Genomic DNA, 26,124 nt, shown 5'->3' with positions numbered 1-26,124 from the left:
GGGGGCGCCCAGGCTGCTCTGAAGGGAAGCGGGCGCCAGAGGCCTGGGCTGCAGACCCCAGGCAGTGGTCTGGCACCTTCCTGAGCCCGTTTCCTCTGGAAAGTGGGGAATGTTCCCTGCCCAGCCCCAAAGCCACCGCCCCTTGGGCTGGCTTATCGGCCGCAGCTGTAGCAGATGGGCCCACACCCCGGCCCATCCCAGGCAAAGGGAGCGAGGCCACCGTCCGCAGAAGGGAGGTGGGGTAACAGGTAGCGGAGAGCTCGGGCGGGGGGGGCCGGGGGGCGCCCGTAGGGGCATCAGGGCAGGACCCGCGTGCGGGGAGGCGCTGGGAGGGCGGCCTGGGCGGCGGGCACTGTGCCGGCTGCGAGCTCCTCCCGCGGGGCAGGGGCGGGCGGCGGGGCGTCTGCGGGGCAGAGGCGGGAGCGCGGCCCGGGCGGCGGAGCGCCCCCTGGCGGCGGCCGGCGCGGCGGTGCGCGTGCGCGGCGCGGGGTTTGACCCCGGGCGGGCGCCGTAGCGAGAGGCCGGGCGGATGTTGTGAGCCGGGCCGCGGCGGCCGAGCTGGGGTGAGTGAGGGGCGGCCCGCCCGGCGGGGCGAGTCCCCGCTCCCCCGGCGGCCCGGGGCGGGTGCTGGGCGCGGGGTCCCGGCCTGTGCGGGCTGGGGCCGGGGGACCCTCGGGTCTCGGGGCCGCGCGGGGACTGGGGGGGGACGCGCCCTGCCCTCCGCGCCCTTGGCTCCGAGAGGGGTCGGTTCTGATCGGAACTGGACCGGGCGGCACCGGGCGGACCGACGCGGCGGGGAGCCCCGAGCGGAGCCGGGCCGCCGGCAGCTGGTCGCACCTGCACCCCAGGGCGGGCGTCCGGGCGGTTTGCTGCCCAACGGGGCGGCCAGGTCGCAGCTGCCCGGCGCCGGTGGGACGGGGCCGCGGTCACGGACGCCCGTGGGGCCCGCGGGGGCGGCAGGCACCGTCCGAGGGGCAGGCTGGCTCGGCCGGGAACGGGCAGGGGCTGCGATGGGGCCGAGGCCTGTGCGGGTGCGATAAGGGGCAGCAGGGAGCGGGGTGCTGGCTGTCGGGGGAGGGGGGGGCGGAGGACTGTCCGGTGCGCGTCCTGTGTTCCAGGGGGCAGCGCCCTAACCACTGGCCACATGCGGCCCGAATGCTTGAAACGTGGCTAAGGTAACCGAGAAGTTAACTTTCCAAACTGTAATTCACTGTGAGCAGCCACGTGTGGCCAGCGGCTCCTGTCGGACGCGGAGCTTGAGACAGAGGCTGACCAGCCGCTTTGCCGCTTTCACAGCAGCCGAGCGACACCCGTGAGGGTGAGGGTGAGGGTGAGGGTGAGGGCTGGGCAGCGGGGCGATCAGCGGGACCTGCCATGAGGACTGGCCCAGGGTGCTGGGCCCGGGTGCTGGGCTGGGGGTGCTGGGCCGGGGGTGCTGGGCCGGGGGTGCCGGACTGGGGGTGCTGGGCCGGGGGTGCTGGACTGGGGGTGCTGGGCTGGGGGTGCTGGGCCGGGGTGCTGGGCTGGGGGTGCTGGGCCGGGGGTGCTGGGCTGGGGGTGCTGGGCCGGGCTGCTGGGCTGGGGGTGCTGGCTGGGGGTGCTAGGTTGGGGTGCTGGGCTGGGTGCTGGGCCGGGGGTGCTGGGCTGGGGGTGCTGGGCTGGGTGCTGGGCTGGGGGTGCTGGCTGGGGGTGCTGGGTTGGGGTGCTGGCTGGGGGTGCTGGGCCAGGGTGCTGGGCTGGGTGCTGGCCCGAGGTGCTGGGCTGGGTGCTGGGCTGGGGGTGCTGGGCCGGGGTGCTGGCTGGAGGTGCTGGGCCCGGGTGCTGGGCTGGGGGTGCTGGCTGGGGGTGCTGGGCCGGGGTGCTGGCTGGGGGTGCTGGGCTGGGTGCTGGCCGGGGGTGCTGGGCTGGGGGTGCTGGGCCGGGGGTGCTGGGCCGGGGTGCTGGGCCAGGGGTGCTGGCTGGGGGTGCTGGGCTGGGTGCTGGCCGGGGGTGCTGGGCTGGGGGTGCTGGGCCGGGGGTGCTGGGCCGGGGTGCTGGGCCAGGGGTGCTGGGCTGGGGGTGCTGGCCGGGGGTGCTGGGCTGGGGGTGCTGGGCTGGGCGGCCGTGTGTGTGAGCAAAACGAGCAGGACTTTCCACCGGGGAAGGGGAAGGGGAAGGGGGTTCCGAGCTGAGGACAGTCCTGGCCTCAGGTGTGGGCAGGGCTTGTAGCTGGAGAAGACACCAGCCCTGATGGGCTGCCCTTGGGGAGGGTGGTGTCGGGTGTGGGTATCGTATCTCCTGGAGATGAGCGGGGCCCAGGGGGGCTCATGACGGAGAGGGGTACGGGGGCTCGCTCCTAGGCCACCCCACGGTGGATGCTGGTTTCGCTTTCCCAGGGTGGAGGCATTTAGTTTGGTTCTACAGACACGTATCTGGCCCCTGCTCTGGGGGGGCCTGTGCTGAGCACTGGGACATGGTGGCGGCCTGCCCGTGGCCTGTCGCACGGGGTCCTACATAGCCCCCCTCCCTGTGCGGGAAGCTGGGAGCCCCTGCCTCCCTCTGCCCCGCGTTGGTGCGTGAGGGCGTGTGCGCACCTGTCCCCACCGGCTCCCAGGCCTTCCTGCCCCCCAGCACTGAGGGGCGGGTGGGGGCCCTTGGCTGGCTTCACGGAGACAACCTCTGCCTCTGGCTCAGCCCCCAGGACGCTGGCCGCCCACGAGACATGAAGGATGGCATCCAAGGGGGCTGACATGTCTTTCTCCCGCAAGAGCTACGGGCTGACCTCGGACGCTGAGAAGGCCAGGGTCACAGGTAAGGGCTGGGAGCAGGCTCCTTGTTGAGGGAGGGAGAAGGAAGAGGCACTGGCAGCCAAGTCCCAGGTCCCGTGACCCCCAGGCAGTGCTGCGCGCCCCCCCCCTCTTCCTTCCCCCTCCCCCTCCCCCCCCTCCACCGTCAGCCAGCTCCTCCACCAGCTGCCATGGGGCAGTGCACCCACCTGACCCCGCGGCCGCAGAGCTGAGCGCACTGACCGTGGCCTCTCTCCTGGCCGCGGCCCAGGCATCGTGCATGAGAAGCTGCTGGAGGACTACCTGCACCGCGTCTTCTCCTCTCCTGACGCCGCCGCCGCCGCCACCAGCAGGTACGCCCCGGCCGCCTCCTCCCTCTGCAGGGCCGGCTGGAGGCTGGAGGCCGCGCCTGGGGAAGGGCCTGGGGTCCCGCTGCGTCCTCCCCTCCGGCAGTGCTAGTCCTGCTCCGAGGGAGCTGGGGGGTCAGAGGCGGCGCCGGTCCGCTCAGCGTTGCACCAACTCCACAGTCGGCATCGGTCCGTGAGCACCTGCCCACTCCTCCCCCCTGGCCCCCTGCCGCCGGCTTGTCTGCGAAGTACACACCTCACCGCCTTTCCTTGCAAGTTTAACCCATATCAGTCCCAGTGCGTCTTAGCAGACACTTAGAAGCAGAAAAGGCACCTGTCCGCGCATTAGCTAAGGTGCCTGTTGGGGCGGGGTTTCTCCATCTCACAATCTGTATAGTTTGAATTATGCTGAATAGAAGTTTTTTAAAATTTTTTATTGATTTTTTACAGAGAGGGATAGAGAATTAGAAACATCGATGAGAGAGAAACATCGATCAGCTGCCTCCTGCACACCCCCTACTGGGGACGTGCCCATAACCAAGGTACATGCCCTAGACCGGAATCAAACCTGGGACCCTTCAGTCCGCAGGCCGACGCTCTGTCCACTGAGCCAAACCGGTTAGGGCTAGAATTTTTTTTTTAATTAAAAATTTCTGTCTCCATCAGTTCTTTTTTTAAAAAAAAAAAAAGTTTTATTAGGGAATAATTGACATACAATAAACTGCTTGTGTTTAAAGTGAGTTTGAATTGCGGATAACCTGTGAAGCCATCATACCATCAAGACAATGGACATAGCTCTCAGCTCCAAAAATGTTTAGAAATTTAAATCCTATTTTTGTCATCAACATATCCCCTGAGTGTTTTCCTACATTGCAAACTGATCCTGGTGGGCGTGTTTTCGGGCGCGGGGTCCGCCCTTAGCCGGGGCCCTGGTTCGGGGGGCTTTGCTTTTGGGGACCGAGCTGTGAGGACGCCGGGCTTGGAGTCGGGCGGCTAGAGTATTTGAACCGCAATCACATGTAAGGTTGTTGCTAAATTCCTCCTTCCTGGGAGTGCCCCTCTTGCTCAGCCTCTAACAGCCCAGGCTGTTCTGTCTTTCGCAGCCTCTGTTCTCTGGGCAGGCTCAGAGGGCAGCGTTGTTGCCTGTTCCTTTAAGTGGCTGTGGTGGCCAAGGGGTTCCTACTTCTGGGGGGCTGCTGCCCACCTCCACCCCAGCCCCAGTCCGGGCCTGCTCCAGGGCCGTCTGATCCCTACTTCATGTGACAGCAGAAATGATCCTGCTGCCGCCGCCGTGGCTGCCAGGAGGGCCAGCAGGTGGCAGGGCCATTGGTCAGCGGCTGTGTGGACGGGAAGCCCTGGGCTGGGCCTGGGCAGGCAGGTCCAGAAAGGGCAGGCAGTGCTGGGGTTGGCCAGATGGGCAGTGCGGGGCACTGAGAGGCCATCTCAGGTCGCCTGCCCACAGCTGCTCTGCAGATCGGGCACAAGACCAGGGCAGCCTGCCTGGCCAGCGTGGCTCAGGGGTTGAGCATCGACCTAGGAACCAGGAGGTCACAGTTTGATTCCCTATCAGGGCACATGCCCGGGTTGAGGGCTCCATCCCCAGTGTGGGGTGTGCAGGAGGCAGCCAATCAATGATTCTCTCTCATCATTAATGTTTCTCTCTCTCCCTCCTTTTCTCTCTGAAATCAATCCTATATAATAAAAGCCTAATATGATTAAGTGTCTGGTCGTCTGGTCAGCTGTTCAACCAAAGTGTAATATGCTAATGATATGCTAAGGCCTTTCAACCACTCGCTATGACGTGCACTGACCACCAGGGGGCAGATGCTCCGACAGGTAGGTTAGCTTACTGCTGGGATCAGGCCGATTGGGACCGGGCTAGATGGGCTGGACACGCCCTGGAGCCCTCCCGAGGTCCCTCCTCAGCCGGCAGCCTCCCGCGTCCCTCCCCGGCCCTAATCGTGCACCGGTGGGGTCCCTCGGCCTGGTCTCTGGCCTGCGCCCTCTCGCAATCCGGGACCCCTCAGGGGATGTCGGAGAGCCGGTTTCTGCCCAATCCCGCAGGCCAGGCCAAGGGACCCCACTGGTGCATGAATTTGTGCAAACATATTACAAAAAAAAACAAACAGACAACCAGAGCAGCCCTCCCAGGTGTGGGCCGGGAACTGCTGGAAGCCTCCTGGGCCCCGGGCTCCTGGCCCCTGGCGTGTCCAGTGAGGAGGCTGGCAGCCTTTTTAAAATATATTCGTGTGGATGTCAGAGAGGAAGGGAGAGGGAGACAGAGACATCCGTGACGAGAGAGCCATGGACCAGCTGCCTCCTGCACGCCCCATACCGGGGATCGAGCCCGCAACTCGCTGGCTCCTGATCGGAAATCTAACCGTGACCTTCTGGCTCATAGGTCGACGCTCAACCACTGAGCCCCACCGGCCGGGCCTGGCAGCAGCCTCTCACACTGCTGCCTGAGCCCGTCACAGGCTGGCACCTGTATTTACACGGAGACGCAGCTCTGTGCATCTCCAGCCCCTGCAGCCAGGGGTCAGTAGCAGCTCACAGCTGGGAGGAGCACGTGGTCCCTGAGACTGGGCTGGCGCTGCCTTGCCAGAGAATGGGTGCCGTGGGCCACCTCTGCCCCCTTCCAGACCCCACTCCCTAGGCGGGTGGACGGGGCCGGAGCTGGGATCACAGCGGGAAGAGCAGGTGCCGGCAGTCTGTGGCCCTGACCCAGTTGGGCGTTGGGCCTCCCCTCTGCCTGAGACCCGCTGTGTCCACCTCCCCCTTCCCCGCTATTCTTAGCAGCTGAACTCAGGGCAGAGCTGGCTGACCCGAGACAGCCCTTCCTCCTCTGAGCATGTGCGGGCCACGCAGAGAGAGCCCGGCGGGGCAGGTGGTGGGCCGTGTAGGTTGGTACAGGACAGAGCCAGCCAGCAGCTCGGAGGGCTGAGCCCTGCAGATGCCAGGCGTGTCTCATTCCCCACGGGCTTCCCTGGCTGGTGGGGCGGCTGGGCGTCTGCCCCCGAAGGGACCGCAGGGCTGGGGTCCAGGGCTGACTCGTTGACCTTGGTGCTGACCACATGGGGTCAGCGTTGCTCCCGGCCTCGCTCTCCCAGGCACGATCAGCACAGCCCCTTCGAGGGCGGGCGGGTGCGGGCCGCACAGGGAGCACGTGCCCCCCCCCCGCCCCCCGCCCCCCGCGGCACAGCTGCTGGTGCTTCCGCAGTCTCGGCCACCGCCCTCGGGAGCTTGGGGGGGCGGGAGAAGGGGGGTTAGTGTCCTGGGCTGGTTTCAGGGACTGGGGGCCCCTCGCAGCCTCTTGCTCTCCCCAGGAAACCCCTGAACTTCCAGAACCTGCCAGAGCATCTGGACCAGCTGTTACAGGTGGACAGTGAGGATGAGGAGAGCCAGGGTACGTGGCCGCTTCTGCAGTGGGGTTGGGGGAGCCAGGCCGGGGCCTGGCAGACCCTCGGGGTGTCCTGGCGAGCTCAGCCCTCTGCGTTCTCTCAGACCTGGGCCCGACCACACCCTCCTCCTTGCAGGGCAGGTGGAAGGGCGGCTCGGCCCCTCCACCGTGGTCCTGGACCACACGGGGGGCTTCGAGGGGCTGCTGCTGGTGGATGACGACCTCCTGGGGGTGAGTGAGGGCGAGGCCTGGTCGGCCCAGCCCCGTGACAGCTCACACAGCTCCTCCCAACGCGGCCCCTTGAGTCCTCAGCCCCACGCCCCCCTGACATTCCCCGAAACCCTCTCAAGTACTCCAGCCCCAGCCTCTTCCCAGCAAGGCCATGAGCCTCCCCGCGTGTTCCTGCTGGGGACACACGGGCCTAGGCCCCCCCCCCCCCAGTCAGGCGCAGGGCAGCGTGGGGCACAGAGGCCCTCGGCCCGCACGAGGCGGGCGGCATTGGGACGGGCGCTCTCCCTGGGGAAGCACCGTGTGCCCGGGGGAGCTCACCCCTGCTCTCCCCAGGTGATCGGCCACAGCAACTTCGGCACCATCCGCTCGACCACCTGCGTGTACAAAGGTGCGGCCGTGCTGGGCGGTGGCTGGGCGGTGGGGAGGTCGGGGGCCCGGGCACGAGGTGGGGGCAGTGTCTGCCTGCTGGGCCTGACTTGGCTTTTTCCAGGGAAATGGGTGTACGAGGTGCTCATCTCCTCCCAGGGGCTCATGCAGATCGGCTGGTGCACCATCAACTGCCGCTTCAATCAGGAGGTACGTGCCGGCCCCCAGGGAGGTCCTCTGCCCCAGACCCTCCCCGACTGCCCGCCCAGCCCTCGCCTGCCCTGGAGCACCGCCGCCTTCTCTAGACATGTGCGCCCCAGGCTGGCCCGCCCGCCTCCCCTGGGCCTCACAGCCCTTCATCCCCAGGAGGGCGTCGGAGACACGCACAACTCCTACGCCTATGATGGCAACCGGGTGCGCAAGTGGAACGTGACCACCACGAACTACGGCAAGGTGAGGGCCGAGCCCCGCGGCAGCCTGAGGGACTGAGGGCTCCTCTGGGTGGTCGTGGAGACGCAGCCCAGGGCCCGGGGGACAGGCTGCCGGCGCCGGCCTCTGTGAGCCTCCTCCCTGCAGGCATGGGCCGCGGGGGACATCGTGAGCTGCCTGATCGACCTGGACGCCGGCGCTCTGTCCTTCTGCCTGTGAGTCCCCTGCCTCCCCCGGCCGTGGGCCTCCCGGCTCCATCCCTGGGAGGGTGGCCTGAGGGAGCAGCCCCAGCAGGGGCCTGGGCACGGCCCTCAGGCCTCCCTTCCACCCCAGGAACGGCATGTCGCTGGGCACCGCCTTCGAGAACTTGTCCAGGGGCCCGGGCATGGCCTACTTCCCAGCCATCAGCCTCTCCTTCAAGGAGTCCGTGGCCTTCAACTTCGGCAGCCGCCCCCTGCGATATCCTTTCCCAAGGAGGCGTGGGCTGCTGGGAAGTCGGGGCGCTGGAGTGAGTGGGCCCAGCTTGGAGGGGGGGCGGGCGGGGCAGCAGTCCCGTAGCGACCTCGTTCGAGGGGGTGCCAGCTGAACTGATGAAGAGCGTGAAGTAGCAAAAGGAGTGCCGCGTGGGGGGGGTGTCTGAGCCCCAGATGCAGCTTAACTGTGACACCTACCCAGTGGCGGGCTACCGGCCCCTGCAGGACCCGCCGCGCGCCGACCTGGTGCGGGCACAGAGGCTGCTGGGCTGCTTCCGGGCGGTGCTCAGCGTGGAGCTGGACCCCGTGGTGAGCCGGGGCTGGGCGGGGGGCAGGGGCGGGGCCTCCTGCCGCCCTCCCTCACACTCCCCTCTCCCCGCCCAGGAGGGGCGGCTGCTGGAGAAGGAGAGCTCCGAGGGGCAGCTGCAGGGCCAGCCCACGGTGCTGCTCACGCTGGCCCACATCTTCCAGCGCTTCGCTCCGCTCCTGGTGAGGGGCTGGGGGGCAGGCCGGGGCCGAGGCGCCTGTGCCGGGGCTGCACCTTCCCCTGGGAGGGGCCCGTGTGACCTGAGCCCTCAGACCCCCAGGATGTCACCCAGCAGAGGAAGAGGCCTCGGGGCGGGTCCTAGAGGGGGTCGGGGTAACGACATCCCAGGCAGGAGCGGCCGTGGCGAAGCCCCCGGAGGGCGGCGGGCAGCCTGCGCGGGGCTGCCTGAGGGCCCAGGGTCCCGCCGTGCCTGGGCCTGGGCCTGGCGCTGCCTGGGCGGGTGCCCGCGGGCGGCCGGCCCCTCACCAGTGCCGCCCTCCACAGCGCAAGGTGTACCTGGTGGAGTCGGTGCTCACGAGCTTCCTGCTGGGCCTGGTGGAGGCGGGCGGCCCCGAGCAAGCGCCGGCCGCGGTGGGCCAGGTTCTGGACCTCCTGTGGCTCTTCATGGAGGTGAGGCTCCTGCGCTCCGGCCGGGCCGGGGGTGGCCGTCGGGCTGCCCCGCGCGGTCTGTGCAGCCGGCTCTCTCTCCAGGAATACGAGGTGCACGACTGCCTCAAGCAGCTGATGATGGCCCTGCTGCGCCTGTACCGCTTCTCGCCCATCGTCCCCGACCTCAGCCTGCAGGTGGGCGTGCGTGCGCTGCCGGAGCCTGGGCCCTGGGCCCTGGGCCTCGCCTGCCCTCTGAGCACCCCCTCCCCGCAGATCCACCACCTGCGGCTCACCGTCGCCATCCTGAGGCACGACAAGTCCCGCAAGTTCCTGCTGAGCAGCGTGCTGTATCCTGGCGCCGCCGCTCGGGTCCCAGGAGGCTGGGGAGGACCAGAGCTGCCCAGTGCGGGGCTGGTGGGCAGATTCCGGGGCGACATGGAGGTGTGGGGGCGCCACAGGGCCTGCCCGCAGCCACAGCTCTGTCCTTTACTCGTGTTCCGGGTCGGGGTTCCCCAGATCTAGAAGTCAGCTCTTCCTGCTCCCCCAGAATGTCGAGGGTGCGCAAGTAGAACAGTGGGGAGAGCGGCTCTGGGCCCCTGGCGGGAGCTGTGCTGCTGCCTCTTCTCTCGGGGGCCACCGCCTCCCAGGAGAGGCCACAGGCCCCGCCCAGCCTGGCCTGCAGCCGCCTGGCCCGGGGCCGCCTTTACGGCACACGTACACGCGTGGGCGCCGGGCTTGGGCTGACAGCCACACCCTCCTGGGGCTCATGGAGAGACAAGCACTGGGGCGGGGCGCACTGTGGTGGGCACATGGAGGTGGGCACGTGGAGGTGGGCACGTGCAGGGGGCCAGATTTCCGCCGAGCTTCCCGGGGGGTGGGGGGCGACACTCGGGTGAGCAGAGCTTGCCTTGACGGGCTGCAGCTTCGACGCGCTCCGGTCTGCCGTCTTCTTTCACATCAAGAGCCCGCTGCGCGTGGAGGAGGCCGGCCTGCAGCAGCTCATCCCCACCACCTGGTGGCCCCCCCACCCCGGCAAGGAGGTGGGTGGCCTGGGTGGCGGGTCTGAGGGAGGCTGGCCCGGGCGGCTGGGTGGGTGGTGAGGGAACCCGGCTGTCTGCCCTCCTGCCCCCGGTCCAGGGCAAGGACAGTAAGGAGGTGAAGGAGGAGACGGCCGAGGAGCGGCTGCGGAGACGTGCCTACGAGCGGGGCTGCCAGAGGCTCAAGAAGCGCATCGAAGGTCAGGCCTGCCTGGGCCGGGCGGCTGGGCGGCTGGGCTGCGTGCACACGTGTGCTTGGGGCGCGGCCGTGCCCGGGCTGGGCTCAGGGTCCCTGGTGGTGGAGCCCCATCCCAGCCCGCACCCCTCCTGCCCCGGGGCCCGAGGGCGGGGCTCTGCGGGCTCAGTGTCCGCTCCCCGCCCGCCCCAGTGGTGGAAGAACTGCAGGTCCAGATCCTGAAGCTGCTGCTGAACAATAAGGATGAGAATGGGGTGAGTCCAGGCGCTTGTGGGGTCCTGGCCCGGCGGGGGGCGGACCCAGCTCCCCGGGCAGGTCCAGCTCCCAGCACGGGCTCGTCCGGCCTGGAGCAGCGTCCTCAGCTCATCACGGCGTCATCTCCCGCCCCCGAAGGGCGAAGCTTCTAGGTACATCTTCCTGACCAAGTTCCGGAAGTTCCTGCAGGAGAATGCCAGCGGCCGGGGGGTAGGTGTCCGCCAGGCCGGACAGCCCACGTGGCCCCTGGCCGGTCGCAGGCTCTGCCCCTGGCTTCTGCCCCTTCTCCGCCTCCTCCTTCCCACCGAGCCCTGGTCCTCTGCCCTCTGCCCAGCAGGGACCCTGGGGCAGCTTCGGATGAGGCGTGGGCTGGGCTCTGGGCTAGAGCAGCGGCATGTCTGTGCCCTGTGCCCACAGAACATACCCCTGCTCTGCCCCCCTGAGTACATGGTCTGCTTCCTGCACCGGCTGATCTCCGCCCTGCGCTGCTACTGGGATGAGTACAAGGCTTCCAACCCCCACGCCTCCCTCAGCGAGGGTGAGTGGGCCAGGCCCGGCCTTGAGGCCGGCAGAGCCAGCCAGCCCTGGGGGGGGTGTGGGGTGGGGGCTGGGGGGCGGGCAGCAGGAGCCTGCGGGCCGGGACTGCGAGCCGTCTGCGCTGACAGTGCCCACAGGCTCCCGGCCGCCAGCTCTCTGCAGTCCTGGGTCGGGGGCTCCTTGGGCTCTGAGGTGCTGGGCCCTGTGTTTGTGAGGGACACAGCCCTTAGGCGTCGGGGGAAGCTTTAGGCGCCCTGCATTGGGGGATACCCCGCGGGGGCCAGGCTCTCATTTCCCCCGAGCGCCCCCTTCACCCCAGTTTGTGCCGTTGCTGGCACTGACCTGGGATGGGGCAGGGTGGAGGTAGCCGAGGCCACACTGCGCCTGGGGGGTCGGTGCCACCCAGGGGTCCCCTCTGTGCGAGGCCAGAGTGGAGGGGCAGCCTCGGGGAGGGTCCCTGCGGGCCTGACCGCCGGCCGGCGCCGGCTTCGCGCAGAGGCCTACGTCCCGCCCCAGGTCTTCTACAACGGCAAGGTGGACTACTTCGACCAGCAGCGCCTCGGGGGCCTCCTCTCTCACCTCCGCAAGACCCTCAAAGGTGCGTGCGGCCAGCGGGGAGCCGGTCGGGGCTGGGTGGACAGGGAGCCGGCTCTGCGGTGCGTGCCGAGCTGCCTGTGTCCACTAGAGGGCGCCCGGGCACCGGCCTGCGGGCATAGAGGCTGCTCTGCCCACTGGCCTCTTGGGTCCAGCTGTCCCTTCCCTGGAGCACCTGCCCCCCCCCGGGGGGGGGGCCTCTGGGAGCCCTGCAGTGAGGCGGGGCACGTGTGCTGACCGTGGGGACCCTGGTGTCTGGGTGAGGTCCCAGGGCTGGAGTTGCTGCCTGAGCTGTTTGGAGGGGTGAGCGCGAGAGGCTGCAGGTCCAGGGCTGAGCGCACAGTGCAGGCCACGCCGGGCGGCCAGAGCAGACGGCCCAGGCGCAGGGGACGCAGCGGGGTGCCCCCGGGAGCCGGGAAATGAGGCTGGGGCGCAAGGGCAGCGCCTCCGACGGGGACTGTCAGCTCGTTGCTGGCAGCGGGGGAGGTCGGGCTGCGTCGTCAGACGCCCCCTCTGGCTGCGGCTGTGCTTTGAGGGGGGTGAGGGCCAGGGAAGGGGACGGGTGGCCGGTGTGCAGGTGGCAGAGGTGTGGGGAGCCAGGCGCAGAGGAGCAGGGATAACCCGGCTTCTTGCCAGAGGCTGTGGGGATGGGCCCGTCGGGAGGGGCTGCGGAGGCTGAGGTGACAGGAGGCTCGGACGGCAGGACGGGCCTGGGCTGGAGGCAGCCGGTGCGGCAGAGGTGGGACGGCCTGTGGGAGGCCAGGCCCGGGCGGGCGGAGTGCGCTGAGCAGAGGCGTGGACAGCCTGGGCCGCCTTCAGCCTGTGGGGCAGCAGGAGGAGCAGTCAGACGCAGGGCAGGGGAGTGGGGGCCTAGGGAGCATGAGGTGCCGGGAGACAGAGGGGCAGGGAGGGTGTGATGGGGTGCCCCCTGCCACCAAGTCTCCAAGGCCGAGTCCCGGATGCACGGGGAAGGCTGGAGGACGTGCAGGGTGAGGCGCAGGCGCGGTGGCCAGTGGGGCCCTGCCAGGCCCCTCCCCAGCGTGACCCTCGCCCGTCCCCTGGGCAGATGACCTGGCGTCCAAGGCCAACATCCTGATCGACCCCCTGGAGCTGCAGGCGGCCACCATGGACGACCTGGACGAGGACCAGGAGCCGTCCCCGGCTGCCGCCCAGGTGCCGGGTGGGGCTGGCGGGGGCCCTCTCTAAGGACAGGGGTGTCACAGGGGCCACCCCCTCCGCAGTGGGCGCCCCTGCTGTGGGCGGAGTCACACACCTGCCTTCCCCTCCCCAGCCCCGGGCCAGCGGCTGGGTCCCGGGAGCTGATGGCGCTGCCTCCTCTCCACCGCAGCGCCCCGTGCAGGCCCTGGCCATTGGGGGTGCGCTGCCCCTGCCCCGGCCCGGCTGGCTCAGCTCCCCGACCCTGGGCCGCGCCAACCGCTTCCTCAGCACAGCGGCTGTGACCCTGATGACCCCCCGGCGGCCTCTGAGCGCCTCAGAGAAAGTGAAGGTCCGCACGCTGAGCGTGGAGCAGAGGACCCGCGAGGACAGTAGGTGTCGGGCGAGGCATCGAAGGGCCCCCCCCTCCCGGCCTCCGCCCCCAGCCCCTCCCGCAGCCCCTCCCGGCCTCCGGAGCGACGGGACCTGCGCCCTCCCTGTCCTCCCCCTGCTGGGCCTCACCGCCTCGGGTGGCCCGGCCCTGACCTGCCCCCCCTTCCAGTTGAGGGCGGCCACTGGAACGAGGGCCTGCTGCTGGGGCGGCCCCCCGAGGAGCCCGAGCAGCCCCTCACGGAGAACTCGCTGCTGGAAGTGCTGGACGGGGCCGTGATGATGTACAACCTCAGCGTCCACCAGCAGCTGGGCAAGGTCTCCGTCCGTCCCATGGCGGCCCGCGGTTCTGCATGTTGGGTGCATGCGTGTGTCCATGTGTGTGTGCGTGTGCGTGTGTGTGCACGCCCACATGCCCCGGGTGTGCAGGGGTGTCTGGGCACGGCTGCACGTGAGCGTGGGCCACAGCGAGGCTGATGCCGCCCGTGCTTCCGGCCGGACCTGGGTGACGGGGGAGGGGCTGCCGGGCAGGGTCACCATGGGCGCCTGTCCCCCCTCCAGATGGTGGGGGTGTCCGACGACGTCAACGAGTACGCGATGGCCCTGAGGAACACGGAGGACAAGCTGCGCCGGTGCCCCAAGAGGGTGAGGCCTGGTGCCGTGGGTCTCCAGAGGGAGGGGGGGGCGCCGGCAGCTTGCCCACTTGGGGTCCCGAGGACAGTCCCCAGAGGAAACCTGGCCCGGCCTGGCCCTGCCGCTGGGGTGAGCTCAGCAGTTTTTCTTGTCCCCACCCCCGCCCTGACCATAGCACGTCAGTGAGGGGCTGGCACTAGGCCGGCACGGTCTGAGCCCCATCAGCCAGCCATGGCTGTGCCAAGGCACCCCCGCCCCTGGCCAGCTAAGTGCTCGGCGCACCCTCTGTCCTCATCAATTATGGATTCGCCCTGAGCGCTTCTCGGCCACGTGCAGAGTCAGCAGGAAGCGGGCCTGGCCCCCGCCCCCCCAGGGGAGCCCCTCCCCAGAGCCCCTCCGCAGCTCAGCCCCCGGGGGCAGGGCCGGGGGCCCAGCTGCCTGCAGTTCATCGTGCGCCCCCGGGCTGCCCAGCCACGGCTCCCAGACCCCAGCTGCACCCCACCTCCCTGTGCCAGGGCGCCGCCACGGCCCTGTTCCGAGGCCTGCGCGGGCTCACCCGCGGGTCAGAGGCGGGGGGGTGGGGGGGAGGCAGGTGCACCCACCCTTGCGCCCCAGGCCACAGTGGGCCCCAAGGCCATGAATGCGGGCCGGGTCCTGACCGTCCTTTCTCCTCGGGCAGAGGAAGGACATCCTTGAGGAGTTGACCAAGAGCCAGAAAGTTTTCTCAGAAAAGCTGGACCACCTGAGCCGCCGTCTTGCCTGGGTCCACGCCACTGTCTACTCCCAGGTGAGCGGGCAGCCTGGGCCTGCAGCTGCTGCCCTCCCAGCCCCCTGGCTGGGCACAGGCTGGCAGCCCCTCAGTGCCCCTGCCGCCCGGGGCCTCTGGCACCCCCCCCCCGCCCCTCTCCTCTCCTCCCACCCCATGCCACGTCCCTGCCACCTCTCAGGCCCCCGGGGGCCCTCCAGCTCAGACACCTTCAGGTTGAGCAGGGTCTGTCTCTCCCTCCCTCTGGTGCCCGCGGGCTGCCCCCCCCCCCCCCCGCCCGCTCCTTCCCGCAGACTCACCCACCCCGAGGCCACTGCTTGTTCTCTGCGCGCTCCCTCACGCATCGCCCAGTGACATGTGCCGGGGTCCAGTGCCGCCCTGACACCAGGGACACTCAGGAGCGAGGCAGAAAGACGCGGCCATGCCCACCCGGGAGTCGGCCTTGAGGGTGGACAGAGGCGAGCTCCATCCGACCGTGCTTGCCCCCCACTGGGGGCCGAGCCCGCAGCCCGGGCCTGTGCCCAGACAGGGAATCAGTCATGACTTCCGGGTTCATAGGTTGACGCTCAACCACGGAGCCCCGCCGGCCGGGCTAGAATGTACCCTCTTAACCGTTTCTTCCAATTGCAGTGAAACTCAGCATCGAACTCCCCTCCTTAGTCACCGTCAGAGCCCAGCTCCGTGGTGGTAATCAAGTGTGTTCACTCGGTTGTAAACAGACCCAGAGCGTGTTCATCTTCCCAAACTGAAACTCACACCCATAACTCCCCCCCATCCTGCCCCCCCCCGGCCTGCCCCCCCCGGCCCCCCGCCCCCCCCCCCCCTGGCAGCCAGCATTCTCTCCGTCGGCTTTGCCTGCGCCCGGTGCCTCGTTGCCATCAGTCCACACAGCGCTAGTCTTGCCGCCGGCTTCCTTGACGTAGCTGCTGCCCTCACGGGTCCCCCTGTGGAAGCCGGGCCGGTGTCAGTGTGTTTGCTCTGCGCCGCCCTGTTCACCCGCTGACGGCCTCGGGGAGCTGCCACCTCTGGGCTGTGTGGGTTCGCGTCTGCGGGCACGTGCTCAGAGGCGGAATTGGCTCGTTCTGTTTTAAACTTTTTGAGGAACTGCCATACTGTTGGCTCCCTTGTCAAAAGTTTGTGTGTGTGCGCGTGCGTGTGTATGTGTGCGCGTGTGTGTGCGTGTGCGTGTGTGTGTGCGCGTGGTTTTCTTCTGGGCTCTCTGCTCTAGTCCGTTGCCCTGCATCTGTCTCTCTGTCAGGATCACACAGGCTGATGGTCGTAGCTCTGCAATACATTGAAATCAGAAAGTGAGATCTCCAACTTTGTTCTATTTCAAGATTTTTTTTGGCGACTTGGTGTCCCTTGAGATTCCATGTGAATCTTAGGGTGGATTTTTCTAGAACTCGCAGCGCCCTAGCGGTGGGGAAAGCAGGCCTCCTCGCCCTGCCTCTGCTCTCGGAGGAAAAGCTCTCAGCCTCTGGTCACACCGCACCCTCGGTGCCTCTGAGAAAAGCAAGCCCGCCCTCCAGGCGGGGCACCTGCTGAGCCCTGGCGGCCTCTGGGCTCAGCTCTCAGGCCACATTCTGGGGGGCCTCTCCTGGGCCCCGACCTCACCAGCAGCCCGTGCCGCCCGCAGGAGAAGATGTTGGACATCTACTGGCTGCTGCGCGTCTGCCTGCGGACCATCGAGCACGCGGACCGCACGGGCCCGCTCTTCGCCTTCACGCCCGAGTTCTACCTGAGCGTGGCCATCAACAGCTACAGCGCCCTCAAGAACTACTTCGGGCCGGTGCACAGCATGGAGGAGCTCCCCGGTGAGGGCCGTGCAGGGCGAGAGCCTAGGAGCCGGGCCGGAGCCGGGCCCTGGTCTGAGTGGGGGAGGCGGGAGCGGCTCTGGCGCCACATGGCAGAGCCCGGCAGCTCCTCCCTGGCGCTGGGGGGAAACGGACCACACAGATCCCTGCTCTCACTTCCTGCTGGTGGCCTCTCACCCAGCGCCTGGCACTGCCACAGGGGGTGGCACTGTCTCTGTAGATCACAGCGAGGGGTGGGGGCCCTGCTGGGGGGCCACACAGGAGTCCCAGCCTCATGCAGACCCTGGTTCCAGGCAGGGTGGGTGGTTTATGTCTGGGTCAGGCTGTGGGCTGTGGGCTGTGGCCTGCGCTGCCCCCCCTCAGACCCAGGTGCAAGCTCTGTCCTCGGGTAGCGCTGTAGGTGCCGGGGGCTCTGACTGCTGAGCCATCGAGGGTGAGGGCTCGGTTAGCACCCCGCCAGGACCCACTCCCCACAGCGAGTCTGGCCTTAGCCTTTCATCAGCCATCGCTGAGTGCTGAGCCCAAAGACCCCCGAGGCCGGCTTGGGCCCAGACTGACCCCGGGAGCCAGCTCTGGAGCCCTTAGCCTGCCCCCCCCTCCCCCCCCCCCTGCAGGCTACGAGGAGACCCTGACCCGCCTGGCTGCCATCCTTGCCAAGCACTTTGCCGACACGCGCATCGTGGGCACTGGTGAGGTGCCCACAGAGGACTGGGGGGGGGCCTCTCTGGCTGGCTGTTTTCTGCATGAAATGCTGGCCAGATGGGCATGAGGCCCCTGCTGAGGCCTGCCCTGCCCCCGCAGACATCCGCGACTCGCTGATGCAGGCGCTGGCCAGCTACGTCTGCTACCCACACTCCCTGCGGGCCGTGGAGCGCATCCCTGAGGAGCAGTGAGTGGGGCGGGGGGAGGGCAGGTCGCTGCCCCCACAGCCCCGCGCAGCCTCACCTGTGCCCGCCACCCTTGCCCTGGCAGGCGCATCGCCATGGTGAGGAGCCTCCTGGCCCCCTACGAGCAGCGGCCCTGGGCGCAGACCAACTGGATCCTGGTGCGGCTCTGGAAGGTGAGTGGGCTGGAGGGCGCGGGCCTGGGGCCGCACGAAGGGGCCTGCGCACTGACCCGCACCCACCCTGCCGCAGGGCTGTGGGTTTGGGTACCGCTACACACGGCTGCCCCACCTGCTGAAGATCAAGCCCGAGGACGCCAACCTGCCCAGCCTGCAGAGTGAGTGCCCGGCGGGCAGGGGCGGCCATGCCCACTGCTCCCGGCTGCAGACTTCCCCTCCTTCCAGCCCCAAGTCCCTGTCTGTCCCTGGGGGCATCCCCTTCGTCCTGCCAGGGGGCTCCTCGCCTTGCTCCCAGCCCACTGGTGCCCGGGGGCCTGAAGCTCTCATGGGTCACAGTCAAGAGGGACAGGTCTTCCCAGGGGCTCCCTGACCTCCTTGTCCCAGCACGTGTCCTTCTGCCCTTCTCTGCCACCTGCCTGGCTGCCTGAGTCCAGGGCACAGATGGGCAGGGCGAGCTCCAGGGTTCTCGGGGCTCCCTGGGGGAAGGGGCATTTGGTTGGCGCATAGGCTGCGCTGTGCCGGGTCCTGGTCTGGCAGAGCCGGGGTCGGGGCCCAGCTTGTCTGCCTGCTGCGCGCTGTGCGCACCCCGCCAGGCGCTCTCCCTGGCCCACCTGGTGCGTCGCTGCCTGGGGGGACAGTGTTTTGGCCTGAAGGGTGTCCCGGGGGCCCAGTGCCTTATGCAAAGTCACGGGGCGAGTCCTTGCCAGCGGCCTTGGCCTTGCCTGGAGGGTGGGACTGAGCTGCAAGGGGAGAGGGGCAGGGCTGGCATCCTGCGGCTGCGGGAACTATCGATCTGCGTGGGGGAGGGAGGCTGCGGGCTCTGGTTACTGCTGCCTGTCAGCCAGGCTTGGCGTCCACCACCTCGGCCACGTGCCAAGGCCAGGCAAGGGCAGCAGAGGACAGCAGAGGGCGGCAGGACGCCAAGGAGGCTCTTGAGGAAGCTGGCCTCGAGCCAGCAGGAGGGCTCCAGTTTCCCTGTCCCGGCCTTGCTCTCCCTGACGCCCGCGACGGAGGACATGCTGGGCCGGGCCGGCTCCAGGCCTAGGGGCTGTGGGGCCGGAAGCAGAGGCCGCTTGTGGCTGGGTCCGCAGAGGGAGGGCAGTGGAGCTCTGTCCTCACCTTCACGACCTGAGCCCCCAGAGCAGTCTTCCCGGCCTCACACCCATGCCTGGCAAGCGAGGACCGGCCGACGGCGGGCCCTGACCGAGTCCCGCTGCCCACAGAGCCCTGTCCGTCCATCCTGCTGCAGCAGCACATGGCGGACCTGCTGCGCCAGGACCCCGACGTGGCGCCCAGCTTCCTCAACAGCGTCCTCAACCAGCTCAACTGGGCCTTCTCGGAGTTCATCGGCATGATCCAGGAGGTGGGGCCTGAGGGCCGGGGTGCTCATGGTCCAGGAGGTGGGGGCTGAGGGCCGGGGTGCTCATGGTCCAGGAGGTGGGGTGCCTGAGGGCCGGGGTGCTCATGGTGCAGGAGGTGGGGGGCCTGAGGGCTGGGGTGCTCATGGTCCAGGAGGTGGGGGGCCTGAGGGCCGGGGTGCTGTGGAGGGTGGGCCGGTGTGGCCAGGCCGCCCACCGCCCGTTGGCGGCTCAGATCCAGCAGGCCGTGGAGCGCCTGGAGAGGAACTTCGTGGACACCCGGCAGCTCAAGGTCTGTGCCACCTGCTTCGACCTCTCGGTCAGCCTGCTGCGCGTCCTGGAGATGACCATCACCCTGGTGCCCGAGGTCTTCCTCGACTCGACCCAGCCCACCTCCGAGATGCTGCTGCAGCGGCTCGCCCAGGTGAGTCCGCCAGGGCAGGAGCGGGCGGGCCGGGGACGCCCGGGGGGAGCCACCCCGCCGCCAACCACTGCCGCCCTCGCAGCTGCTGAACCAGGTGCTGAACCGGGTGACGGCTGAGAGGAACCTCTTCGACCGCGTGGTCACCCTGTGGCTGCCTGGTGAGGACCCGGGGCCCCGCCCTCCACACACCGGCCTTGGTCCTCTGCCAGGACAGCCGGGCATGGCACCCCAGCCTCAGTGTCCCTCCCGTGCCCAGTGGGGAGGGCGGTTGGCACCCGCTGGGCCCCAGCATGGGCGCTCACCCCCTCGCCCTCCCTAGGCCTGGAGAGCGTGGACCACTACCCCATCCTGGTGGCAGTGACGGGCATCCTGGTGCGGCTCCTGGTGCACGGCCCCGCCTCAGGGTGAGTAGGGGTCGGGGCCCGTGGGGCTGCGCAGGGCCTCCTTGCAGGTGTTTCCTCGGCTCTAAGATGGGCCTGGGTCAGGTTTGGGGGTAGAAAGGCCGAGGGCTGAAAGGCCTAAATAGGCGGCGGCGGCGGCAGCTGAGCAGAAGCAGGGACCCCGCCGAGCAGGCGCCTCCGCCCATGTCCGAGCCTCGGGCAGGGCCGGAACCACGACTGGCGGGAGGGGGGCCTGTGATGGGGGACAGCACTCGAGACTGAGGACTGAGCACACGCTGCCGCGTCTGGAGGCTCCGGCGGGCGTCCTGCCTTTATTAAGAAACTCCCGACAATCCGACAATCCGACAATCCGACAATCCGACTCAGGCCCTCGAGGGGCCCCAGCTCCGCTCCCCACAGGGGTCCCCGCCTGCCCTGCCTCCCTGCAGGGGGAGGGCGAGGTCCACAGGAAGCCGGCACCGCCTCAGCCATTAGCCAGCGCCTGCCCTTCCGAAGCTCTGCCTCCAGGGACAGCGAGTCCGGCCCCACCTGCTGGGCCATCGCTCACAGGCTTTCACTGCTGAGGGCGGGGCGGGCCCCACGGGAGCAGGGCCACTTGGTGGGGCCAGGCCAGGCCCAGGGGTCTCTTGAGGAGCCTTGCCTGCCTCCCGCCTGCCCACCAGACTCGGCCTGGACTTGGGAAGCTGGGAGGAGGTTGGCTGTTGGAGTGTGTGTGTGGGGGGTTGTTTCCACTTCCACCTGGGGATGGGGCCCCATCTCCCCTTCCCCTGACCCACTCCCTCCCCCTCAGCGGCCCCTGCTCTGAGGCCAGGGCTCTCCAGGTGGACCTCGGTTCCCATGCTCGTGTCCCCAGGAAAGGGGCACGGCAGGCCCTGTGCCGAGACAGCCCAGTGAGAGGGGCCGCTGTGCGAGGGAGGGCCTACCACGGCGCCTGGTAGTTCTCTGCGTAGCAGGGAGCAGGGCCAGCGGCCAGTGGGTGTGGCCTCGGGGGGGCGCCCTGGGCCGCTAGCTCATCACCAGCCCCTCGGAGCCCGTGGAGCTCGTGGACTCAGAGCCAACCTTGAACCGCAGACCCACGGGGTTGTAGAGGTCAAAGTCCTCCGCCACCGCCAGCTGCACTCGGCCGTTGAGGCCCCTCCTGCCCGGCTCCAAGAACACCACGTGCTTGTGGACGCTGGCCTTGCGGCTGGGGGCGTCGGGCGGCGTGGCGCTGAGCACCGAGGACTGCGCGCTCAGCTGCTGCAGCGGGCTGGGGGTGCGGGGCCGGCGGCGGCAGCAGCAGGCGCGCCGGTAGCAGCGGCGGCAGCCGGGGCAGGGCGGGGCGAACAGGTAGAGCAGCACCAGCACCAGGCCCACCACGCAGCCCAGCAGCGTGGTGTAGCCGGTGTTGAAAGCCTCGGGCGCGGGGTGCGGGTAGTGCACGCTCACGTTGAACTCGTGCGTCTGGTTGTGCTGCAGGCGGGGCCCGGTGGCCAGGCACACGAAGACGCCCTCGTGCCAGGTCTGCACGCTCCCGATGGCCAGGCTGCCGTTGGCCAGCACCGCGATGCTGCCGTTGCGGGATCCTGGCGCCACCAGCAGCTCTCGCTGCGGGGAGACCCAGGCGATGTGCCGGGCAGGGGCGCTGGTGTTGCAGTCCAGCCTCAGGGGCCCGCCCACCTGCACCTGCAGCTGCTCTTCCGGCTGCTCCAGGCCCCGAGCCAGGGCCGCCGAGCAGTTCTCGAAAACGCGGCTGTGCGCGAAGAAGCGCACGCGGGAGGTGGGCACCCGGAACGCCAGGCAGGTGTACTCGCGCGCGAAGTCGCTCACGGCGCTCAGCCCCCGCTGGTGCCAGCGCTGCAGCAGGTGGTAGAGGCGGCAGTCGCAGGGCAGCGGGTTGTTGTGCAGGTAAAGGCCGTTCTTGAGAAAGGCCGGCAGCGCGGCCAGGTCCGGCACGGGGACCCGCCCCAGGCGGTTGGAGGAGAGGTCCAGGGTGCGGAGGTGGGTCACGCTGAGCCCGTGCAGGCTGTCGAAGGAGAAGGACGCCAGCTCGTTGCAGCCCAGGTAGAGCCAGCGGAGCGCGCCCAGGCCCTGGAAGGCCAGCCGGTCCAAGTGCGCCAGGCGGTTGTTAAACAGAAGCAGCGTCTCGAGCGCCCCCAGCCCGTGGAGGTCGTGGCGGCCGAGCGCCCGCAGCGAGTTGGAGGACAGGTCGAGCTGCCGCAGGCCGCTGGCGTTGGTGAAGACGCCGCGACCCAGGGCCTCCAGCTGGTTGTGCCCCAGGCTCAGGGCGCGCAGCTGGGAGAGGGGCGTGAGCCAGCCGGGGCGCAGGCGCTGGAGCGCGTTGTGGCTCAGGTCGATGTCGGCAGCAGCCGCGGGTAAGGCGGCCGGCGCGTCCTGCAGCCCCAGGCCCGCGCAGCTCAGCAGGTCGGCAGCGCAGATGCACTTGTGGGGACAGTTAAGGGGCGCCAGGGGCACGGAGCCCTCGGAGTCCAGGGAGCCTGAGCCGAGGTGTAGCGTGCATAGCAGTGCGCCCAGCAGCACCGGCCAGGTCATGGCGGGACCACCTGGGGTGGGTCCGCCGCTCTGCGGAGCGCAGCTCTGGGAACCCCACTCTGTTCCGGCCGGTGGCCTGGGAGGCAGGATGCGAGCTCCACCCGCACAGCCGGCAGCTCCCGCTCCCGGTTGCAGTCTGAGCTGCGCTCCCCGGCTCCCTTCTCGGGTTTCCCCAGCCTTGCGAGTGTCCTCCTGGACACGGGGCCCCTAAATACTCTCGGGAGGTGATTGCTCAGGGGCGGGGCCTCGGCTCCCATTGGCTCCCGTCGGAGGGGGCGGAGCAGTCACGACCCCGGCGAGCCGGCCGGCGGGTTCTCCGTGAAAACAGTAGCTGGGACGCCAGGGGAGCAGCCTGTAAGTCGCTGTTGGCTTTGAAGGGCTCAGTGTGTATTAGGGGGCAGGTGGACTTGCACTACCTGCTGGTGGCGCCCCTGAGCCCCTTACACTGAGATCCTCCCACCCAGGACGGAGAAAGCCACGTCAGTGCTCCTGGCTGACCCCTGCTTCCAGCTTCGCTCCATTCGCTATCTTCTGGGGCACCCAGAGCCCCCAGGCCCTGGCACTGCCCCGCCTGCCCCTGACCGGAAGCGCTTTTCCCTACAGAGCTGTGAGTTGGCAGGGTGGGTCAGGGAAGAGGGATTTGGGGCTGAGCCAGGAATCTCATTGGCCCAGGCTGGGGTACTCGAGGCCCTGGGTTCTAGGGTCACAGTTGGCCTGACACTTACCACCCCCAGACACAGACTACATCAGCAGCGAGGAGCTGGCCCAGGTGGAGCAGATGCTGGCACACCTGACCTCCGCATCTGCCCAGGCTGCAGCTGCCTCCCTGGTAAGTGGGGCACCCACAGGGCCCACACCCATGGCCTGAGGGCAGGGCTGCACTTACAGGGCTGGCTATGGCCGCCTTCCTGGGTGGCCCACCCTATCCCACCTTGCAATGTGCTCCCTGCAGCCCACCAGCGAGGAGGACCTTTGCCCCATCTGCTATGCACACCCCATCTCTGCCGTGTTCCAGCCCTGTGGCCACAAGTCCTGCAAGTAAGGGGGCTCCCCTGGGTGCAGGAGGCGGGGCTGGGCCAGGGAGCAGCAGGGACACCAGGCCCCCTCACCCTCCCATTGCAGAGCCTGCATCAACCAGCACCTGATGAACAACAAGGACTGCTTCTTCTGCAAAGCCACCATCGAGTCGGTGGAGGACTGGAGGGCAGGCGGGGCGAGCAACACCTCCTCGGCTGCCTAGGTCTGCGTCCACACAGCAGGAGCCTCTGCCCCAGCCCAGACCCAGGCTGGGCCCTATTTATGAGCTCCCCTTGCCAGCCCCCCACCACCACCCCCAGCCTCCTGCCTGTCCCCCATGGCGGGAGCCCAGCCCTCATTGTGCCTGAGCTCGACTTCCAGTCAGGGCCACTGTGAGCATTAAATTATTATTCAAACAGCCCTGACCCGACCCTTCTTGAGGGAGTGGGCGGGGTGGGGTGTGCCCAGCAAGGACCCTGCCAGATTATGTGCACGGGAGAAGGCAGGTGTCCGACTGCTTCCGCCTTGTCCAGGCCTCCCCAGACACCGTAGGAGTCCAGGGCCCCCTTGCCAGTAACAGGGCGATGGCTGCCCCTCACATGATGATTCGCGGCTCCGGCACCGAGTCGCCAATGGACTTGTGGGGCAGCACGCTGGCCCCGTTGAGGTAGAGCTCGTCGTTAACGATGACGTCCTCCCCCAGCACCGTCACGTTCTCCATCCGCACCTGGGGGAGGGCGGGCCTTGTCAGGGAGGCGGGCGCATCCCGGCCCCTCCCCCATCGGCCTAGCCCCGACGCTTACCCACTGGCCCACGCGGCAGCGCCAGCCCACGATGCACGACTCGAGCCAGGAGTGGGAGCGGATGTGGGCGTCGCGCAGCACCGTGCACCGCCGGATGCACACGCCGTCCTCCACCACCACGCCGGGACCCAGGCTCACGTTGGGGCCGATGCTGCAGTTCTGGCCAATGCGGGCGCTTGGATCCTGAGGACGTGGGGAAAGCACACGTGGGGCATTTGTCCCCCCAGACTGAGGGGGTGAACGATGGGCTGGACAAGGGCCTCACCACCAGCACGTTGCCCACGATGCCCGGGCCCGAGCACAGCTGCTCAGGCTGCTTCTGCCGCAGTGACTGCAGGAAGAGGCACATGCCGGTGAGGAAATCCTTGGGCTGCCCGATGTCCATCCAGAAGCCTGGAGGGAGGGAATGCATCAGGGGCTCAGCCCAGCCACAGGCCACCCCTCCCTGCGGCCTCCCGGCCTCACCCTGCAGCTCCATGGCATATAGCTGCCCCTCCTTGGCCATGACAGGGAAGACCTCCTTCTCAATGGACGTAGGCCGCAGCTGTGGGAGTGGGCAGCGCGTGAGCAGGGGCACGGTGGCGGCGGCCTGCCCTCCCAGCCCACCCGGGAGCCGCTCCTCCACACCTGGATGCGCCGCAGCACGGCCGGGCTCAGGATGTACATGCCCGCGTTGATCTTGTTGGACACGAACACTTGCGGCTTCTCCACGAACCGGTGGATGCGGCCGGTGTCGGCCTCGCACACCACCACGCCGTACTTGGAGGGCTCCTCCACTCTGGTCACCTGAATGCAGAGGGTCTCAGGCCCTGCCCCGTGCTCCTGCACCTAGGGCTGCTGCTGTCCTACCTCTCAGCGGCTGTGCCGCAACGTTTAAAGGCTGCACAGCTCTGCACTCACAACGTAAGGACTGGGCAGTTCAAGGCTGGGCCGGGAGGCTGGGCGCGGGAGGTGGGAGTGTCAGACCTGGCCCTTACCAAAATGGAGCCCTCCTGGCCGTGGTGCCGGTGGAACTGCACCATGGCTTGGAACGGGAAGTCGCAGATCACGTCACTGTTGAGGACGAAGAAAGGGTCTGCGGTCTCAGAGAGCAGGTCCCGGGCCAGGGCCAAGGGCCCAGCTGCGGAGGGGAACAGGTCACCACCTTCCTGGGGGTCGGAGCCCTGGATCCAGGCTCAGCGGGCCCCATTCGGGCTGGGCCTCACCCCTTTCCAGCCCTAAACCCTCCCCCACAAGGGGTATCCCTTCTCTACTGACCTGTCCCCAAAGGCTCCTCCTCATGCGACATGGAGATTCTGATTCCCAGCTGGAAGGGAGAAGCCGGATCAGGTCCCGCCCCCCTGACCCCCAGGGAGGCGAGCGGGGACGACGGAAGGGGCGAGAGTCGCCTCAAGCCTCACCCTCTGCTCCTGCGCCTTCATTTCCTTCTCCAGCACCTGCGACATGTAGCTCACGGCCAGAATCACGTGGTCCACGCCGGCCTGTGGGACAGAACGCGCCGGCCATAGGCGGGCTGAGCCAGCGGCACGGGGTCCCCCGCCCGCCGCGCGGCCGCCCCGCGCCCGCCTGCCGCCCCGGCCGGGCCTTACCGCGGCCAGCGCCTCCACCTGGTGCAGGAGGATGGGCTTGTTGCAGAAGTCCACCAGGGGCTTCGGGGTGCTGAGCGTCAGCGGCCGCAGGCGCGTGCCGTAGCCGCCCACCAGGATCAGCGCCTTCATCGCGCCGGAGGCCGGCGGCGGGCGGGCGGCCGGAACTGAGTGCGCTCCGCGGAGACCGCGGCCGCCTGGCCGACCCTGTCACTCACTCCGGCCGCCGGGCCCAGCCCCGGGTCCTGCACGTGCCAGGCTGACCAACTCTGGGGCTGTCCTTCCCGCCCAGGACGCCCCGACGCCGATATCCGATGCCACAAACCAGGATGCGACGCGGACTGGACGGCCGCGGCCCGAAACTCAGCCGGCCCCGGGCGGCGGTGACGTGGACCCGGGCGGACCAATCGGCTGCCGCGTACGTGGCACGTTCGCCGGCGTCGAGGCGCTGGGCGCAGCTCTGGCGGACGTAGCCAATGAGAGTCCGAGCGCGCCCGGTTGCTATGGGGACCGCGATTGGGACCCGCGGGTCAGCTGGCCATTGGCGGATCCGAAGGCGGAACTGGCGCCAAGGGCGAGTCCGCCGCCCGGCCCGCCCCCGCCCGGGAAGAGGGCACGGACCCCGGGATGGGCGCC

The 26,124-nt window shown here is 68.8% G+C and overlaps 3 protein-coding genes across 3 annotated transcripts; 1 reads left to right on the top strand and 2 right to left on the bottom strand.

The window, feature by feature from the left end:
* Positions 1 to 425: 425 nt before the first annotated feature.
* On the top strand, positions 426 to 23,519 carry RNF123 (ring finger protein 123). Its single transcript, XM_059664716.1, has 39 exons — positions 426 to 563; positions 2,674 to 2,790; positions 3,037 to 3,118; positions 6,439 to 6,518; positions 6,649 to 6,743; positions 7,077 to 7,131; positions 7,234 to 7,319; positions 7,476 to 7,562; positions 7,686 to 7,753; positions 7,872 to 7,997; positions 8,206 to 8,320; positions 8,396 to 8,500; positions 8,823 to 8,948; positions 9,030 to 9,122; positions 9,201 to 9,274; positions 9,850 to 9,967; positions 10,065 to 10,164; positions 10,353 to 10,414; positions 10,554 to 10,625; positions 10,833 to 10,953; positions 11,449 to 11,550; positions 12,613 to 12,719; positions 12,895 to 13,093; positions 13,264 to 13,409; positions 13,653 to 13,736; positions 14,404 to 14,511; positions 16,127 to 16,304; positions 16,919 to 16,993; positions 17,106 to 17,193; positions 17,277 to 17,364; positions 17,441 to 17,525; positions 18,591 to 18,730; positions 18,961 to 19,149; positions 19,232 to 19,307; positions 19,469 to 19,553; positions 22,547 to 22,689; positions 22,817 to 22,911; positions 23,035 to 23,120; positions 23,205 to 23,519. Exons 2-39 carry the CDS (start codon positions 2,709 to 2,711, stop codon positions 23,320 to 23,322), a joined length of 3,939 nt encoding a protein of 1,312 aa, XP_059520699.1. The 5' UTR covers positions 426 to 563; positions 2,674 to 2,708; the 3' UTR covers positions 23,323 to 23,519.
* AMIGO3 (adhesion molecule with Ig like domain 3) lies at positions 20,124 to 22,548 on the bottom strand. Its single transcript, XM_059664719.1, has one exon. The coding sequence runs from the start codon at positions 22,080 to 22,082 to the stop codon at positions 20,556 to 20,558; it is 1,527 nt and encodes a 508-aa protein (XP_059520702.1). The 5' UTR covers positions 22,083 to 22,548; the 3' UTR covers positions 20,124 to 20,555.
* On the bottom strand, positions 23,488 to 25,626 carry GMPPB (GDP-mannose pyrophosphorylase B). The gene is made up of 9 exons (XM_059664724.1): positions 25,492 to 25,626; positions 25,303 to 25,383; positions 25,160 to 25,208; positions 24,880 to 25,022; positions 24,530 to 24,688; positions 24,368 to 24,446; positions 24,168 to 24,295; positions 23,903 to 24,085; positions 23,488 to 23,826 (listed from the first exon to the last, which is right to left on the bottom strand). The coding sequence occupies exons 1-9, from the start codon at positions 25,618 to 25,620 to the stop codon at positions 23,695 to 23,697; spliced, it is 1,083 nt and encodes a 360-aa protein (XP_059520707.1). The 5' UTR covers positions 25,621 to 25,626; the 3' UTR covers positions 23,488 to 23,694.
* Positions 25,627 to 26,124: the final 498 nt, after the last annotated feature.

Source organism: Myotis daubentonii, chromosome 14 (assembly GCF_963259705.1).
Source record: "Myotis daubentonii chromosome 14, mMyoDau2.1, whole genome shotgun sequence".
Taxonomy (NCBI): Eukaryota; Metazoa; Chordata; class Mammalia; order Chiroptera; family Vespertilionidae; genus Myotis; species Myotis daubentonii.
Note: the sequence above shows the minus strand (reverse complement) of the source record. Positions and strands in the feature narration are given on the sequence as shown.